The sequence below is a fragment of the Bombyx mori genome, chromosome 8 (assembly GCF_030269925.1).
Source record: "Bombyx mori chromosome 8, ASM3026992v2".
In the NCBI taxonomy this organism is placed as follows: Eukaryota; Metazoa; Arthropoda; class Insecta; order Lepidoptera; family Bombycidae; genus Bombyx; species Bombyx mori.
In genome coordinates this window covers 10,662,842-10,678,985 of record NC_085114.1, presented here as the reverse complement: position 1 = coordinate 10,678,985, position 16,144 = coordinate 10,662,842, and the positions used below count along the sequence as shown (strand labels likewise).

The 16,144-nt window shown below is 32.9% G+C and overlaps 3 protein-coding genes and 3 long non-coding RNA genes across 11 annotated transcripts; 3 read left to right on the top strand and 3 right to left on the bottom strand.

The window, feature by feature from the left end:
* The first annotated feature begins 255 nt into the window (after positions 1-255).
* Positions 256-1,552, top strand: LOC105842448 (uncharacterized). The gene is made up of 2 exons (XR_001140082.3): positions 256-756; positions 1,127-1,552. It is a non-coding gene; the product is annotated as an uncharacterized LOC105842448 (long non-coding RNA).
* Positions 1,053-3,318, bottom strand: LOC101746733 (PRKR-interacting protein 1 homolog). The gene is made up of 3 exons (XM_004932148.4): positions 3,095-3,318; positions 2,813-2,992; positions 1,053-1,962 (listed from the first exon to the last, which is right to left on the bottom strand). The coding sequence occupies exons 1-3, from the start codon at positions 3,200-3,202 to the stop codon at positions 1,639-1,641; spliced, it is 612 nt and encodes a 203-aa protein (XP_004932205.1). The 5' UTR covers positions 3,203-3,318; the 3' UTR covers positions 1,053-1,638.
* A 124-nt stretch (positions 3,319-3,442) lies between these two features.
* On the top strand, positions 3,443-5,487 carry LOC134199271 (uncharacterized). Of its 4 annotated transcripts, none has more exons than XR_009973696.1 (3): positions 3,968-4,213; positions 4,395-4,641; positions 5,128-5,487. It is a non-coding gene; the product is annotated as an uncharacterized LOC134199271 (long non-coding RNA). The 4 variants fall into 4 exon arrangements; XR_009973697.1 differs by having other exon boundaries at positions 3,995-4,068; XR_009973695.1 differs by having other exon boundaries at positions 4,028-4,213; positions 4,354-4,641.
* Positions 5,488-5,827: 340 nt separating this feature from the next.
* On the bottom strand, positions 5,828-8,926 carry LOC134199272 (uncharacterized). 2 transcript variants are annotated; one of them, XR_009973699.1, is made up of 3 exons: positions 8,433-8,926; positions 8,005-8,292; positions 5,828-7,522 (listed from the first exon to the last, which is right to left on the bottom strand). It is a non-coding gene; the product is annotated as an uncharacterized LOC134199272 (long non-coding RNA). The 2 variants fall into 2 exon arrangements; XR_009973698.1 differs by having other exon boundaries at positions 8,005-8,251.
* A 135-nt stretch (positions 8,927-9,061) lies between these two features.
* LOC101746213 (uncharacterized) lies at positions 9,062-10,599 on the top strand. The gene is made up of 3 exons (XM_021351944.3): positions 9,062-9,373; positions 9,849-9,971; positions 10,432-10,599. Exons 1-3 carry the CDS (start codon positions 9,245-9,247, stop codon positions 10,576-10,578), a joined length of 399 nt encoding a protein of 132 aa, XP_021207619.1. The 5' UTR covers positions 9,062-9,244; the 3' UTR covers positions 10,579-10,599.
* Positions 9,849-15,944, bottom strand: LOC101746353 (uncharacterized). Of its 2 annotated transcripts, XM_004932147.5 has the most exons (5): positions 14,313-15,944; positions 13,340-13,490; positions 12,937-13,079; positions 11,693-11,878; positions 9,849-10,907 (listed from the first exon to the last, which is right to left on the bottom strand). In XM_004932147.5, the coding sequence occupies exons 1-5, from the start codon at positions 14,503-14,505 to the stop codon at positions 10,726-10,728; spliced, it is 855 nt and encodes a 284-aa protein (XP_004932204.2). In that variant the 5' UTR covers positions 14,506-15,944; the 3' UTR covers positions 9,849-10,725. The 2 variants fall into 2 exon arrangements, with proteins under 2 accessions (XP_004932204.2, XP_021207618.1); XM_021351943.3 differs by lacking the exon at positions 11,693-11,878.
* Between the last annotated feature and the right edge of the window lie 200 nt (positions 15,945-16,144).

The following is a 16,144-nucleotide window of genomic DNA, read 5'->3' as shown; positions in this document are numbered from 1 at the left end:
TGTATGGGATCGAAATATCGAACCAAATACAAATACTATCAGAAATTGATAGGATTACATTATCTTTCGTTATCACAAATAAGTTCACTTTTTTTTTAAATAAAGTACCCGTCTGCTGCCTGTGACTAGTTTTTTTATTCCTACCTATGCTGATAGCCCTGAGGGGCTATTCAGCTTCTCCTTAAAGTTTAGGTGAGCTCACGGGGCTCAAACCGGGAGTGTTGCTAGCACTGGCCCTAGCAAGGGCAGTGCTTCGCAGTATCTACCACCGGATCGGAAACGCGACCCACTGAGAAGATCCGGCGAGAAACTCATTGGGCTGTGTCTATGGGTTAGTTTACTCATCGAGCCCGTCGTCGCCAGCGACGCGACGGGTTCGGTGAGGACGGTGACCGGTGCTTGAGGTACCTAAAAGCACCGTTAATGGATCGGGAGAATCCGTAATGACGTAGACTACTACAGTACAAAATAATAATTAATTGCAAAATGATTATTTCCACATTGCAAATATTAATTGAGTTTGATGTTAAGGAAATCTAATTTCTAAACGTTAAATTAGGTATATTGCGCTTTCCAGACTACATTTTCAAAATGGTAATAAACGATAGTTTCTAATTGGAGGGTAGTTATCATTTTTGTTAAATAGCTATTCTTAATTGCAACTGAAGATATTCCTAAATAATTTAATATGCTTGAATTTTGGCAAACACTCATTTTAACTGCAGTTTTTGTTGCATTAACAATAATCTTAATTGGGTAAGCATATATTTAGATAATATATTTCTGTATATAATGTCGGGCCAGTTTTATGACGCATATACCCAAAGCATTGTTTGCAGTAGATAGGCAAATGAACTTACCACCTACCTTTTTTAAGCGGTTGCAAGTAGCCCATAAATACTAAAGTGAATTTTAACACGTGATGTCTTATTAAATTACCTTAATGAAGAAAATAGACAACTTGCCCAATTTAGTCAAGGTGATCTTACATTCTACATCAAAAGGAAATAAGGATTGGAACATTGTTTTATTGCCATGGAAATGAAAAACTATTGAGCTCAGTGTTGTTTCCAACAATTTAGTATGAATTTTATTTTCGATATTAATTTCAAATTACTACATTCAGGTTCACAATTATACCTTGGTGTAAACAAAGAAAGATCCGTGAAGACAGAGAATCTACTTGGGGCCGAATGGCTTATAATCATGATACCTATACAATTGCATCCCCAGTAATGCCTCCATACTTTTTTGTAAACGAACTTAGTTATGATGGTTATATTGCACCATTTTAAATATTTTAAGTATAGTGCATAACGAACTATCTTAAAAAATATAACTGTATTTTGTTTTATTTCATATATAAAAATAAATTTTATTTCATGAAATGGTTATCTGATGGAATCTAAATGTTATTTTTATATTACTCAGATAAAAAATGAAATTCCTAAAATAATTCTTAGATGTGTCAGTTCACTTTTTATTTTTTATTGCATATATTATTTGTATGAATTATTCCATATCAGTCTTTAATAAAACATGTCTAAAGGAATTTTGTATTTATTTATAATTTCATCTTGCATAACTATTTACATCACCTAGATTAATCTTGATATTTTGTCTATTCCAAAGTAAAAGTTAAATATCCTCACTGCTTTTTTGTTCAATGTTCTCAGACTTATTTCTACTATTATGTTCAAATTTTGATGAACCTATATCCTCATTCTTCTGCTTATCAGTTCCATCACAATCCTGGATGTTTCCATTACTTTCATTGTCATTGTCACTGCTTACATCAGATTGTGATGAAGCAGCTTCCTTGTTTTCTGTTTTGTTTCTTTTCTCTTTAATTTTTGCATTTCGCTTTTTCTTCAATCTCTTTGCCCGTTTCTTAGCAGTGCGTTCTTCTGCTGCTCTTCTGTTATCTTCTATTTTTTTGTGATACTCCTCGTCCAGTTTTTCCTTGAACAATTTTAACTTGATTAAGTACTGAAGTATGAACTTCCCTCCATAATGTTCCCTGATACTATAACATGTTGCTTTTCAAATGATGTTTTCTCAATGAGCTCAATGGTAGGCGGAGGGTTAGCTGTGCCCCTAGCATTGCTGATATTAATTAATAACAACTACCACCACTAACAAGTAGGCAATTACAATAAAATAATTTGAATAAATATAACAAAGTTTACAGACTGACTAATTATAGGAAAAAGATATGAAACAAAAAAAAACATAAATATTTATCATTACAATACTACAAAATAAGCCTAAGCTTATTGAATGTGTATTACTAAATATCAAAAATAAATTAAAAACTTAGTAAAAGCAGTGGTGGTGTATTATAAAGTTGCACAGATAGGTACCACCAACCTTCATATTTCTGCCGTACATATACGTTTTATGTGTTTGAAGTATTACAATACAATTGAGGTGTCAACTTTAATTGTAGGGGTCAGTGGCGGCATTCACACTGTAATGGTTATGGTTGCGGTAGCCTCTTGACAATAGTTTGGCAATAACATTGATCACACTTGGTTACAAAAAAATATTCAAAAACACCTATAAAACACAATGGATAAACAGATGTGGGGTGAGGTGAGGTGAGAGGTGTGTGATGTTACAAGCATCACTCTAGGTCTTTCAAGAAATCTGCTGGCCGCCTTGCAATAAGCAAAATCCAGAAGTTGCCCAAGTCTTCTGCAACCAAAACCGCCACTTAATTCCTTCACAAGGGACGGTCGTCAAATCTATTGAATGTTTAGATGACTATATACATTAACATAAAGTAATAACTATTTTTTTTAAGTTCTACCTTTTCGCTCTTTTCTTGAATGAATCTCTGTCTAGCATATTCTTTTCGCCTTAAATGTCTGTAAACATGGAACTCTCCAGAACCAGCACCAGCACTCGAACCCATTACATTTCGTACGAAGTCGGGAGGCGGTGGTAAATTCTTCGATTTAGGAGGATCTGGTATAACAACTGGTTTATCCTATCAATTGGAAAAACAAATAGCTTTTAGAATTTTTACAATTTATATCGGTACGTTGTCAATTTTACTGAAGCTGTGGTTTTTGTTTATTATTTTACTTACAGGGTTTTTCATCAATTTTTCAAGCTTAAGCCGTTGTAAGTCTGTAGCGTTCTTTATTAAAACTGGTTTCTTCTCTTCATCTGAATCGCTAGTAATCTTGTTACTCATTTTATAAAAAAATACAGGTGGGGTCTTAAATTTAATACCGTAACTAGTAGGAGCAGTAGGTTATGTTTTACAAGTTTCAAACAAAACAAGCAAATTCAGTAGTAGTTTTAATTTTCTAACTGGAAAGGCAAAGGTATCATACCATACAGCCTAATCTTTTATATATTTTTTATATATGAAATAGTATATGAATACTTGAATGAAATGAAGTTGATTAATATGAAACATGGCATGAAATGAAATGAAAACCAATTGGAATGAAATGAACTTCACTCCTCACGTTCCCGCCAAAAAAAACAGATGAGTATCTATAATAATTATGCATTTTAACAGACTCTAAACGATTAAGAAACACTCGAAACTCACAGGTGTACAAGCATTATATTTACAAAATAATTCACATTACTTGGAACTTCAGGTGAATGAAGTTAGCCCCTCAAAAAAATTTTTTTTTCCTTTTTTCTACTTATTTTCTATTAATTCGTTTGTTCATCATTTGTTCTTGATTGTTTACTGTTAATAATTGTTTGTTCCCCATTTATTTATTTTAAAAAAAATATTAAAAATATATCTAAAAGTTAGCCCCTCGATTGCAATTTTTAATATTTTTTCGTCCTTAATTACTCGTAAATATTCATTTTCGATTGTTCTTATATAAAATACGTTTGTTCTCTTTCGAAATTACTCATTTTTTGTTTAATTAATTGTATTAGTTGAATAAATGTATACAAAATATGTGTACTGCGCATGCCATAAGTGTATAATCTATGGCGCATGCGTCAGCGTCAACTATAATGCCTAAACTTTCTACGCGGTTTTAATCGTGGAAAAAAAACAATTATAAATCCTGAAGGATCAATTAATTGGTATACAGTTTAATTAAAAAAATTAAAAAATAAATAAATAAAATAATGTGCATTCGCGTAAAGTTAGCCCAAATACATTTTTTCCATCCTCCTATATACCTATCGCTATGAAGGTATAAAAAAGATAGGTTAAGAGTTCACATAGGTAATATAAACAAATAAGTAAATATGTTCATTATTTATCTTTCAAGAGATAATGTAGGTATACATTATAATAACATTTTGACACAGTCGAAATTATATTCCTAACATTAGTAAAATAACATTTTAATAATTTTTTTATAGGTTATGTATTGAAATTGTTGGAAAATTATTTCATGTTTTAGCTGGAAAACTACATGGAGAATTATATGCAATACAAGATAATGAGCTCCATCAAATGAATTCGAATGAAACCAAACTGTTTACCATCCAAATTCGATTGTCGGGCAGATAGAAAACGAAAATTCACTCATAGTGAACCTCGGCCTGCATTTGTGAAACGGCAAAGACTCACTATTATCAAGGAAATTGAAGAGACGACTAAAAATGAGATGTGTCGTATTATTATACCTTTGCCATCTTGTAGTCAAGGTAGGTGTAACTGTCAATAATTAGTTACACTCACAGATCTCCTAATCAAATAACAATATCAGAAAAAATGAGAATAGTTAGTTAGTTAGTGGAAGTAGCCAAAATGGGCAAGTGGATCTCAGTTCCTATTACATAAGGTACTAGGAAGTTTGTGAAAATGAAAATTTATCACAGTGTAATATCACTTACTTACTTTAACAGTGAAGGAAAACATTGTGATGAAACCTGCACACCTAAATGTTCTTAGGATTTTCTTAGGTGTGTAATCCACCAACCAGCACTAGGCCAGCGTGGTGGACTAAGGCCTAAAAACCCTCTCAATGGTAGTGAAGGCCAGTGTCCAGCAAGGGGATATATTATATGGGCTGATGATGATGACTAGGAAGTTAAATACTACTACTACTACTACGACAGTACACATATAATCCTATATATTTACAAACTATACGTTTGTTGGAAATTGCTAACATTATTTCATATTTCCAGATGTCCAGCCACTTGAAAATAGGTGTAGTAATGACAAAGCTATCCAAGTAGCTCCAGCACAGGAACACAAAGGCAAGGCAAGTGTGTATTGCCACATCACCCCTTAATATATCTGAAGCAAGTATAAGTAAACAATCAGAACCAGCAAAAAAAAAAACTGTTGTTCCTGAGGACAAATTTGACAGTGATGAGTCAAATGCACCAGCAACAGAAGGATCAACTGTTGACTATGGGTTATAGAAGAAGAAGATTAATTCATATTTATTTAAATTAATATTAATGAATATTAATTTAAATTATCGTGCAAAATTCGTGGTCAAAACATATGTGTATTTTATAAATAAATATTCATTCTCAGTATTAATGTTGTTTTAATCATCGATTGAAAAATTGGTTCTTAATGAATTTAGTTGGAGCTAAATGCTGCTTGGAGCTTAATACTTTCGAATAACATAAACACGTGACTTTAAGCATAAACATATTTTTTAGGTAAATACTTTATTTAGCTTTGCTGGATTTATCCAAGATTTCGACATACCAAAATTTCATACAGGAACGACAGATAGATAGCTATCTGATTGAATACCCTTGTAGAATTGAGCTTCGAAGAAAAGTTTATTCTTATTCTTTATTAGACTTTATTCTAGTTGCAGTGTCGGTTAGAGAAGCTTGCACAGATACTGCATGGAATAAATAGTCATTATAATTATAAAATATATTTCTGTTTACATACCATACAATTTTCATAGTTCAAATATGAATTTGGATTGATATGAATTTATTTCGATTATCAAAATAATTTGTATTAAACATTTATATTTCCTCAAAATTTCTATTTTTATAATAATGACTGTGACCACCCCATAAATCACAAAATTAAAAATATTAAAGATAACTTATTTTTAAATCATATATTAAAAATTATAAACAGATCGCGAATTAAAATATTATATTATGCCTATCATTCTTAAATAATTAAGTAATGAATTTTCGCATCGCCGCGCCGTATATAATTAATATGAATAATAGGGTATTGCCCACTGTGCTAAAAAAAACATAAATTATGTTTTTTTGATAGATCTACAAACAAGCAAGTGAGTAATGCTATGTTTCCATAAATAAAAAGGCAAAAAAAAATTAAAGAAAGATATTATGCACAAGTTCAAATGCATATGTATTGTGCTAAAAGTAAAACTTGCTACTTTTGTGTAGCATCCAGCAACTTTGAAAAAACTAATCAGGTCACTATAATTAGTAGGTATTGATTTTGATTCCGAGTAAGTTGCACAGTTGTTAGATAATGTAGTTTCTTTTTGGAAGAATAACCATTTTCTAATCTTACACAAAAATGTAATGTTAAATATTTAAAAAAAACTTTATACCTATTTTCCTTTTAGGGAGTACAAAATATTGATGTGTACAAAGTGAATGTGATTTAATAAAAATAATATTTCAATTTAAATTATGTTTTATTAAAAATTCTTCTTAACATACAGGTACAAAGGTTACATAACATTAATATTTATTCCTTTTCATATATATAAGCCCATATTTAGCACATTTGTGGAAAACAGAATCAAAATAATAATGAGTTGCTAGCCATAGAAGACCAGCATAAAAGTCTTATTAAAATCTGTTCAGTAGTTTTTGAATGAAGAGTGAAAATACTTACAAAACTTCCTATTTATAAGTAAGGATTACTTATTTAAAAAGAGTTTTGTAGGTGGCAAACTATCTAAAAACTTTCTATTTTCCACCAAGTTGACATCAATTATCCTTCCTGCATATATATTTATTGTATTGTTTTTTTTATAGTCTAACAAGGGGTGATATTACATTTGCAATTTCTGGGAGTTTGTTGAAAAATATATTGCTTGCTTGACTTACAGATAAATCGAAATCATCAGCCAATTGAGAGAATGTTCTATTTAATGTTATTCTCATCAGACATAATATAATATTTTGTTCAGAAACATTTGTATGTTTCTCAATCAAGCCTATTATGAAACATAATTCTTGTGGAAGACCAATATATAAACGTTGTTTATTTTTCACTTTAGATAAAGTTGTTAACACATTCATTTTTTCAACTTTTTAGTCTTCTTGAGAGCTATAGTCTGAAGTGCACAAGTCTTTGATGGAGTGGAGATATAGAGAGATAACTCATAGTCAACAGTTGATCCTTCTGTTGCTGGTGCATTTGACTCATCACTGTCAAATTTGTCCTCAGGAACAACAGTTTTTTTTTTGCTGGTTCTGATTGTTTACTTATACTTGCTTCAGATATATTAAGGGGTGATGTGGCAATACACACTTGCCTTGCCTTTGTGTTCCTGTGCTGGAGCTACTTGGATAGCTTTGTCATTACTACACCTATTTTCAAGTGGCTGGACATCTGGAAATATGAAATAATGTTAGCAATTTCCAACAAACGTATAGTTTGTAAATATATAGGATTATATGTGTACTGTCGTAGTAGTAGTAGTAGTATTTAACTTCCTAGTCATCATCATCAGCCCATATAATATATCCCCTTGCTGGACACTGGCCTTCACTACCATTGAGAGGGTTTTTAGACCTTAGTCCACCACGCTGGCCTAGTGCTGGTTGGTGGATTACACACCTAAGAAAATCCTAAGAACATTTAGGTGTGCAGGTTTCATCACAATGTTTTCCTTCACTGTTAAAGTAAGTAAGTGATATTACACTGTGATAAATTTTCATTTTCACAAACTTCTTAGTACCTTATGTAATAGGAACTGAGATCCACTTGCCCATTTTGGCTACTTCCACTAACTAACTATTCTCATTTTTTCTGATATTGTTATTTGATTAGGAGATCTGTGAGTGTAACTAATTATTGACAGTTACACCTACCTTGACTACAAGATGGCAAAGGTATAATAATACGACACATCTCGTTTTTAGTCGTCTCTTCAATTTCCTTGATAATAGTGAGTCTTTGCCGTTTCACAAATGCAGGCCGAGGTTCACTATGAGTGAATTTTCGTTTTCTATCTGCCCGACAATCGAATTTGGATGGTAAACAGTTTGGTTTCATTCGAATTCATTTGATGGAGCTCATTATCTTGTATTGCATATAATTCTCCATGTAGTTTTCCAGCTAAAACATGAAATAATTTTCCAACAATTTCAATACATAACCTATAAAAAAAAAATTAAAATGTTATTTTACTAATGTTAGGAATATAATTTCGACTGTGTCAAAATGTTATTATAATGTATACCTACATTATCTCTTGAAAGATAAATAATGAACATATTTACTTATTTGTTTATATTACCTATGTGAACTCTTAACCTATCTTTTTTATACCTTCATAGCGATAGGTATATAGGAGGATGGAAAAAATGTATTTGGGCTAACTTTACGCGAATGCACATTATTTTATTTATTTATTTTTTAATTTTTTTAATTAAACTGTATACCAATTAATTGATCCTTCAGGATTTATAATTGTTTTTTTTTCACGATTAAAACCGCGTAGAAAGTTTAGGCATTATAGTTGACGCATGCGCCATAGATTATACACTTATGGCATGCGCAGTACACATATTTTGTATACATTTATTCAACTAATACAATTAATTAAACAAAAAATGAGTAATTTCGAAAGAGAACAAACGTATTTTATATAAGAACAATCGAAAATGAATATTTACGAGTAATTAAGGACGAAAAAATATTAAAAATTGCAATCGAGGGGCTAACTTTTAGATATATTTTTAATATTTTTTTTAAAATAAATAAATGGGGAACAAACAATTATTAACAGTGAACAATCAAGAACAAATGATGAACAAACGAATTAATAGAAAATAAGTAGAAAACAGGAAAAAAAATTTTTTTTGAGGGGCTAACTTCATTCACCCTGGAACTTCACATTTCTGAAAGTCAAACGGAACCTATTTTGTATATCACATGGATTTATCTGCATAATTCAAAAGATTACACATTTTGGTCTATATTTCCTTTGCCTATCCAAAGAACTAATTAAACAAAACAAGAATTTAACAGGAGATGTCATGTGTTTTCTGATCTACAAAAAAAAATAAAAAAAATTTGAGGCAATAAAAATATTTAAAGTTAATCAAAATGGTTCGATTGTCAATAATTCTAAATAGAATTCCTGTTATAAAATTTCGTAAAGGTGGGGCTAGTCATGTCGGTACAAGCTCTCCCGGAGCTTCAGGACCCACTGCTGCTGCTACTGCTGGAACCCCTGTACGTTAAAAGTCCAAAACTGAATAACAATAACATATTCGAATCCACCCGTTTAGTTAGAATATCTTACTGCAGCTTACTTACTACATGTCTCAGTTGAAATTGATGACATAATCGATAAAAATTCATTACCTAAAAAAAAATTCCAGATTTGCGAAATTTTGTAATGTAAACTTAGTATTCGTTTGCAAATGTTTTTGTAATGACACATTTCTCTGTAAAATGTATCTTAATATCAATATTTGATTATAATATCAAAATAGTTTTTATTTGAAGCCATCTTGCAAATAGCAAAACTATAATTTAATGCAGTAAATGTAGCCATAGAAATGATTTAAAATTAGATTTAAAATATTGATGATAAATAAATAATAATTAAAATATAAACTTTTTCTACTATTTTCATATGCTATAGTCAAAAGAAAATTGTCAAACTTCCTGTACTTTTATTTATGGGTCTTTATACTCTATTCAGGTGCAAAGCCAGCCTGCTGCAGCAATGAGTACTGGTGCTATACCAGACATAGACCTACCAGCACGTTACAAGAGACAACCACTCTCAGAAGAAGAGATTGCTTATATCAATGGAGGAGGAATTGTTTAGTGCCCATCTTATTCAGCTACTATTATTGTAGTTACATATTAAAATAATTTAAATGTAGAAATAGATAGTGTTGATATTTTTTGTTATATAGAGTTAAATGATTAAAAATATTACAACTTGCATTCAAGATTCACACTATCAATCATCAATAATATTGTGAATTGAAGCTGTGAAAGTTGAAATTGATGAAATTTAAACCAATTTTTAGTCGTCACCTAGTTTTTTAATGTTTTTTAGCTAAAACTGTATAGAAGTTAATATTTTATTTATTTTTAGTATTAAATCACGAATATAATATCTCAATATATTGACATCATATCATAATATATGATATGTTTTATTAATATTACCTAGTTTAAATTAAAAAGAACATCATTGAAACTGGTCATGTTGTGCATTAGCATGTAAGTTCATTTTAAATCATGTAGTAAAGAAAAATAATTTTAAATTACAGGAAAATTTGAGTCAAAGTAAATCTCAAAAAGATCCAAAAGATCTTGGAGTTATTCAAATATCTCAAGGAATAATCAAAGGAACCAGTCATACAAATAAAAATGTTATAACTATGAAATTTATAATTCGGAAGCCACAGAAAAAATAAATAAGGCATTCTTCCAAAAAAGTATTGTATTTGCATTATAAACATCCTCAAAAATAAACTTAAATTAGGCAAACATAACATTACTTAGGAGTATAATCAACATACAAGATATAGAGAATGTACAGTAATGAAATGAATAACAAAATCCTAATAATACCTAACGTTGAGTTTTTCGCTCTGGCAGGCCCACATCTGTGCAACCTGCCCATCGTAAGCGACATCACTATTATGAACAAATTTGAGTATACCAAATTTTGCAAATTTATTTTTCCATTCACTAGTATGAGGTAAATTCAGAAAAGCTTTGACTATAGCTTGCTTCACCTCCGCTGAAAAAAAAAACATTAAATTAAGGTGAATATGTAATGTATGTAATTATTCTCGCATTAAACACTTATTCACTGAGGGTTAGTTTAATAACTACATTTTACGATGTAATTACAACAGTGTACAATTAATCGATGAATTTTCTGAACGACAGGTTAAAATTATTTTTCCTTGCACTATTGTCGAGTTTACGGCCCACTTAATATTAGGCGATCACAGTTAGTCGTGAACATCGCCAATACTAAGGACTTCCAAGGTCAAGCCAATGCTTAAAATAACGGTAATTTATCATCAGAACGTTTGAAGAAACACAATAGCACCAGGGAAAGAAACCTATTAAACTAGTAGAAATCGTTTGGATCATTTATTATTAGTAAAAGAAATGTCGCTGATTACCACAATGCAATAATAATGAAAAAGCATAGTTGAATAGCGTATTGTAAAATATTATGCAAGACTAGCTGACCCGGCAGACTTCGTAGTGCCACAATCGATAAATAAAATACCTAAACTTATCTATAAAATAAACTTAAAACAAACAAAAGGAATCCGTCCGACGGGGGACACATCAAAGGAAAAACAAAATAGTTATTTTTATTTAATTCCGAGCCTTTTCATATTTATCTACCTTTTAAACCTTCTCTGGACTTCCACAAATAATTCAAGATCAAAATTAGCCAAATCGGTCCAGACGTTCTCGAGTTTTACGAACGAACAGCAATTCATTTTTACATAGGTATATAGATTAGTGAGATTTTGAATTAAATAGTAATTATAAATAGGCAACCTCTAAGATCTGCTTTCGCAACAATAGGATAAGGCGGAAGTCGACCCAACGTCTCCAGGGTAATTATATCTTTACCACCTTCAAACATGTACTTTTTTGTGTAAAGTAGTGTTGTTGAATCTACTGCAGCCCATTCTGCTTGTTTTGATAATACCATTTGAGCTGATGCCAAATGCGATCCAGATCCTATAAAATAAACTAAAAATTATAAAAACCAAGCAAATGCACTTCGGAACCTTTCACTGTGTGTACTTCAAACTACACCCAGTGAAGGTTGAAGGGTGCAAAGGAAAAGAACTTCAACTAAACAAATCAAAAGGGTCTTTTGGTGCTTAATTCTAGTTGCGTATAACAAAAAAATATCACATATCGCGGTATACCCGCGTCGTTGTTGAAGGCAATTGCTGACAGAGGAACATCATCTTATTAGACTAGTCAAGTCCCTGGGCCATGAAAGTCAACCCCACATTAAGTTCGTTCGCTATTGCGCCAGGTTCATGCTTGCCATTTTCTACCTCATAATCTGCCAGCGATGTAAACTGACCTTCTGCATTACGGTAACATTTTACAAAACTTGCATTCGTATAGTCACGACTTATGCCAGTTTTCGCTGTTGTGGCCGAATCTACGTAGACTCCATCCAAACCCCATGAAAATCTCGCTTCTTTAAACCTAACCCTGGTTAGCAATCGGATCACCATGTTACTTGAGAACAACGACGCGACACAATAAGCACTTTCTCGTAGCTGCCGCTAACTATATCCCTGACCTAGCTCACGCTGCTGCGTGCAGCCGACCACTGTCAATGCCCTAGACACGTCCAGATGAATCCACACTCAATGCTTTAGCGCACTACTAGTTCTAAATCTGGCAGCAAGCAAAGTACAGGTCATCGTACTTGTTACAACTTATTGCATTAGCCTATTGAGTTTATCGCTAGATCATCAGGGTTGTGATTTCGATCTGGCGGTAGATGCTATGGCGAAGCAACCCTTGAGCTGTTAATCGCTACTGTTTTCATAAAACAGTTTTATGAAACTAAAACAGTACAGGTAATACGTGTCTCGAACCTGCAACCTCTCGCATAGAGGGCGTCGTCGGGACGTCCACTTAGACTAGCCACATGGTTAAATGACATTTACGAAATAGGCGGCGTCTTATTGCTTATGAAAAAAACCTATAGGTATGATAAAAGCTCCACGGACTTCGGTAAAGCTAATTGAATTTAAAAGTATTTAACTTACTCAATAATGACCCGAAGAAAGACGCATTTTCACCTTTTTCTTTTAATGTTTTAAGAATAATTTTGCTTCCGCTAAGAGATTCATCATCGCTGTAGGCGAACGTACACCCACGTAAATCCAAAAGTGTATTGACGTTGTGTGCCCTGAAGTGAAGACGACAAAATTAAGTTACAACAAAACACCTACATAATGAAACGGTATTAGTGGTCTTGAAGCTAATTGTAGAATAATAGAAGTAGGTACAACCTTATCAGAAGTCAATGACATTACTGATAAAACTCATTTTTATCAATGTGTAAGTAATATAGAAAAGATTGGCAGTGGCCGTTACAAAATCACAATAATTTTTATTTTATAGCTATCGTAGTTGGTAATGAATTCTTAGCACGACACAATGTCTTACTTCTTATCACGGTGAATGATTATGTCTGAGAAATATCCTGGTTTGTTTTCAACGTTCATTTGATGGGCAAAAACTGGTGTCACCGGCAGTAGGTCGATGAAAGCATTGTTATCATTTCGAAGCTTCATATAAGCAGCAACAGTCATGAATGCTGAAAGCGAATAACAACAAAACTTAAATAGGTACTTAGCTACTCAGTCTTACTGGACCAAATCGGTGAGTGTAAACACGACAAAGGCGTAATTTACAATGTTATCGTGGCTTAATTTGACTGCGGTCATTGGCTCAAGTTATCAGCCAAACTATATGTGTTTATACGTCTTAAATCATTAATATCAATAATTTCCTGGTTCAAAGATTTGTTGATTTAAACCGATTTATCCATTGTTAATGTAAACCAACCCACGTTTTGATATTTTGAAAAATTTGTAAACCATTAAAATATCCTTAAGCAGACAATTTTACAGTAATTACATTTTAATTCGTTTACGTAGCCGCTTAGAACTCGCAAGCAGTTTGAACGCAACCGGAAACACCCAATTTAATCTCGGCCCCTACTCGTGAACACTTCACCTTACGTGCATACGATAATTTTCAGAATCAAAAACAATCACATTTGCGGATTCACGAACCCGAGACTCCATATAGGGAAACACACATGATACCGCTAGGTCAAAACCAAAAAACTTTACTGTATACATATTATAAGTAAAAGTATAGACAATACATTTAATAACTACATTTATCATTTATATTAGTGACAGAAACCAGGGCCAGTAGTTTCTGCTGCGAATTAAACGTGCATTCAGATTTGAAATGTTGGGGTATTCAATACAATTGGACCTTCAACCTCATATCTAAAGACGCTCGGTAGCATGCTATGTTGTATATTTGATCAAGTCACTGCTCATTAATAGTGAGTTGTGATTTACCATGTATTTGATGTTAGAACATATCTAGGTATTACACCTACCTATATCCACCTTGTCAGTGCCGAAAGGGTCTGGTCTGTCTGGAAAGGGGCCAGGATTTCGGCTCTCATAAATTAAACTCGTATAGCAGTCCAATGTTTCCTCTAGCAGGTCCTGAATCAATTCGTACAATTGTACCGGATGGGACGGACACATATATGTAGCAAGTCGGATTTCTGGTTTCGTGTGTGCCATTACAATAAAATTATTACTTAAATAAGTATACCGAAATAACCACTAGTGCATTGAGTGTACGTTTACAAATGAATAAGCTTCTTGATGATAAGTTGTAGGTATTATAATAACGTGCGGTAGCTCAGAGCCGTGGGTAGGTACCTGTCTGCGATAATGTGTATTCGCATTCGTTGCGGTCATGAACTGTACGGTTTTCGCGTCTGTCTTATGACGTCTAGAGAACATGCATAAAGCACGTGATAAATTAAGTTACGAACGACTTCAACACTAATAACGTGTAAAAAAAATGAGACAACATTTGTAAAGGCATAATCATAAATAGGGTGTACTTGAAAGTAATGTGCCGCGTATATCTGCGGCGCAAACAATTTTTCCGGCGACATAACTCGTTAAAAATATAAAATTACTACAGTTATATAAGTATCACAGTGCAATGAGAGTATAAGTTATTACAATGCAATGAGTACTTCGACCTGAATGGTATTTCGTAACGGTATGTCCGGGGTTTACGGTGGATCAAATCGGACAAATTCAGTAAAAATAAATTTTATATAGTCAAGTCGATACTATTTTAATTTTGAAAGTTCACCTAAAAGATAATATTGATCTATCTTGTTATGAATTTCTAAATTAGCTGATATATCTACCTATGGTAAAAAATCTCTGACGTAACTAACAAATTAGTTACCTACCATCGCACGTTACCTAGGTATATTCATCGGTTACTAAGCTTTAATTTTTTATTGATTATATGGGCCAACATGTTCACGTCCTACCTGATGTTACGTGGTCCCGGAGCTCATAGAATACACAAATTGAATGCACCTTGTCTTGAGACATGAGGTCGAAATCCCACTTTTCTTTCCTACCTAAGCTGGCTTTGGGAGGCCATTTCAGCGTAACCCTAACAAGTAGGTCAGCTCACGGGGCTCTAACCTGACGAAGTTGCTAACACTAGCCCTAGCAAGAGCAGTGTTTCGCAGAATCTGCCACCGGATCCGAAACGCGACCCACTCAGAAGATCGGCGAGAAACTCAGTGGGCTTTGCCTATGGGTTAATTTACTTGCCGAGCCTTTCGTCACTAGTGACTGGTTCGGCGAGAATGGTGACCAGTGTGCTTAGTGCGTGTTTCTTAACGTTCTCGATAGCGTAAAAGTTAAGCCAATTTTGTACGCAGTTGAAACAGCGCCCCTAGCGGCAAACGTATGCAAACGATCCCATTTCATACAAATATGAGTTAACTTTTACGCTATCGAGAACTTTAAAAAACTCGCACTAAGCACAGTGCTTGGGGTATCTATTTTATAACGATAACCCTTTAAACAAAAATGCATGAGGGCTTCGTGGCAAAAATAGGCGGGATGGTGTCTACCCGATCCTCAACTACCTTATATTAATTGTTCAACACAATGGATCTTTTCTAAAAAAAATAACAAAAAAGAAAACCGACTTCAACAGAATAAAATGAGAATATCATCTAAATTGTCGAAGGCAATTAATATGCATTACTAATACTCAAATACTGCTGGACAGTCCTTGAACAAATTTTCATGGGACCACATGAGCAACAGCTTTGAAATCTAAAAAAGGCATTAAATTCAGTTCACTAGAAAAAAGTTCTAAGGGAACTAAACAGAA